The 2,285-nt window shown below is 44.1% G+C and overlaps 1 protein-coding gene across 1 annotated transcript; it reads right to left on the reverse strand.

The window, feature by feature from the left end:
• Positions 1–666: 666 nt before the first annotated feature.
• LOC116525345 (olfactory receptor 6A2) lies at positions 667–2,039 on the reverse strand. Its single transcript, XM_032241149.1, has one exon. The coding sequence runs from the start codon at positions 1,843–1,845 to the stop codon at positions 862–864; it is 984 nt and encodes a 327-aa protein (XP_032097040.1). The 5' UTR covers positions 1,846–2,039; the 3' UTR covers positions 667–861.
• Between the last annotated feature and the right edge of the window lie 246 nt (positions 2,040–2,285).

Genomic DNA, 2,285 nt, shown 5'->3' on the forward strand with positions numbered 1-2,285 from the left:
CTTTCTGAATCAGAATGGTTGCAGTATTTTTAGGATTTGTAATACGTATTTTCAAAATTTTTTCTGTTAAGGCTGAGACAATTTGGATCTCTCTGCACACTAGTAAAGTATGAGGGGTTTAGTTCCTGCACCTGCCAACCCCACATATAAGCATGACACACATGCCTTGCCTACATGGCTCCAAACTATATTCATTCATTGTGTGTATTCATAGCCATCATGCACTAGATACTGTTCCTGCCCATGGTGATAAAATGATGTGCAAGCAAATCTGATCCTGTCTCCATACCACTTATACTCTAATCAGGGAGACAAAGTGTGAAGAAACAACTGTTCTCAGCCACCAGTTCAATGTGGACACTGACCACAGTAAATTAGAAAATAAACCTAGAAACTGCTATGTTTCATCAGGTGATATATTTCAAATACAAAAATTCCTAGTTTCTTATCTCTCTGTAACATGCACTGGAATGACTACTGCCTGGGCGCTGCTACCTAATAGGCTACAGCCAGTGGCCTGTGGCTGGAAGAGATCTTATTAAAAAGTCTTGTGTTGCTTTTCCATAATGAAGCCTGTGATTCCTTGATTGGAACCATGTCTATGCAAATTACAATGGGGCAGACAATAGTGGACCCAGCTCTATCCTGCATTTTATGGCCCTCTTCTGCAGAAATCCATTTTCTAGCTTGCAACCTACCCCACCTTCTCCTCTTGGACAGGTTACAAGCAAGTATTCCTAGTTCCTTAGTGATGGTTTTGAAACTCTGGCCTCCAATTTAGGCCCTAAGAACGCCACTGGACTTCATAGAACACATCGATCCCAAGTTTAATAGTGTTTTATCAGATTTCACACATCCCTGCTACATATTTCTGCTAGCTTTCTTGGGGTCAGCATCCTGGCCCTGGTATAGGTGCAGAGTACGGCGTAGGGCTCTCTTGACCTCTTGATTGCGCAAGCAGTAAATGACGGGATTGAGCAATGGTACAATGACTGCATAGAGTACAGAGACCAGCTTGTTCGTGTCAAAAACGGAGAGTGCCTTTGGCCGGGCATAGATGAAGATACTGGCTGCATAGAAGATTATCACAACAGTGAGATGAGAGGCACAAGTGGAAAACGCCTTATAGCGTCCAGCAGCTGAAGGAATGTGCATCACAGCACCAGTAATGGCCACGTAGGAAGCCCCAGTGACAGAGAGTGGTCCTAGAAGAATACAAATGGCCAGTATAAAATCTATAAGCTCTGCTGTGGACATGTCAGTGCATGAGAGGTTGAGCAATGGGGAGACATCACAGAAAAAGTGGTTGATGATGTTGGGGCCACAGTAAGAGAGACGAGAAATAGGAAAAACTTTGACCATGGAGATGCCAAAACCTCCAGCCCAAGAGCCAGCAGCCATCTGCACACACAGCCGGCCACTGACTATGACTGGGTAGTGGAGTGGATGGCAGATGGCCACATAGCGATCGTAGGCCATAACTGCAAGAAGGACACACTCAGTGCAGCCCAAGCCCAGGAAAAAGTAGAGCTGTGTCATGCAGCCCTCAAAGGAGATTAGCTGTCCATGATCCTGTTTGGACCCAACAAAGCCAGCAAGCATCTTGGGAATAGTGACAGTGACATACCAGATCTCCAGAAAGGACATATTAGCTAGAAAGAAGTACATGGGCTTGTGGAGGGTGGAATGGTTCCTAATTGCCATAATAATGAGTGTGTTCTCAGTCAGCACCAGTACATAGGCCAGCAGCAAAAGGGCAAACAATAGTACCTGTAGTGGCGCAGGAGCAGGGAAGCCCAGCAACACAAACTCACTCACTCTCCCACTGTGGTTCCTCCACTCCATGGAACTGGTCTCTCCCACTGCTCTTCAGGAGAGAAGAATAGAGAGTCTTCAGTAGGCTGCAACAAGAACCCCGCCTGTCTCTGAATGGGTTTATACTGGTCGAATGCCATGTAAGAAGTTCATGTAATTAATCACTGAGCTGAGGCCACTGCTCTCTTCTTTAATCTGAAAATGAGCTAAGGTAAACATACAAAAATAAACAGTTTTGTATTGGGAACAAGAACAGACTCCTGACCTTTGGAGAAGTATGCATTGACAAGCACTGGATGAAAATGACACTAGTGTGTCCCCAAAGAACATAGATTAAAAACCAAAAACTAGAAAGAGTCTGGACTGCTCTAAAATCAGAGTTTGTCTATGAGTTGGATCATGACTCTGTTTTGAGGAAATCTGTTACACAATGGAGGAAAAATAATCATGTATAACATAATTGAATTATA

The sequence above is a fragment of the Sapajus apella genome, unplaced genomic scaffold (assembly GCF_009761245.1).
Source record: "Sapajus apella isolate SASKATOON/1434 unplaced genomic scaffold, GSC_monkey_1.0 scaffold47, whole genome shotgun sequence".
Lineage (NCBI taxonomy): Eukaryota > Metazoa > Chordata > Mammalia > Primates > Cebidae > Sapajus > Sapajus apella.

Coding starts and splice junctions, on each gene's coding strand:
- LOC116525345 (XM_032241149.1), bottom strand. CDS start 1,845: ATGGAGTGGAGGAACCACAGTGGGAGAGTGAGTGAGTTTGTGTTGCTG.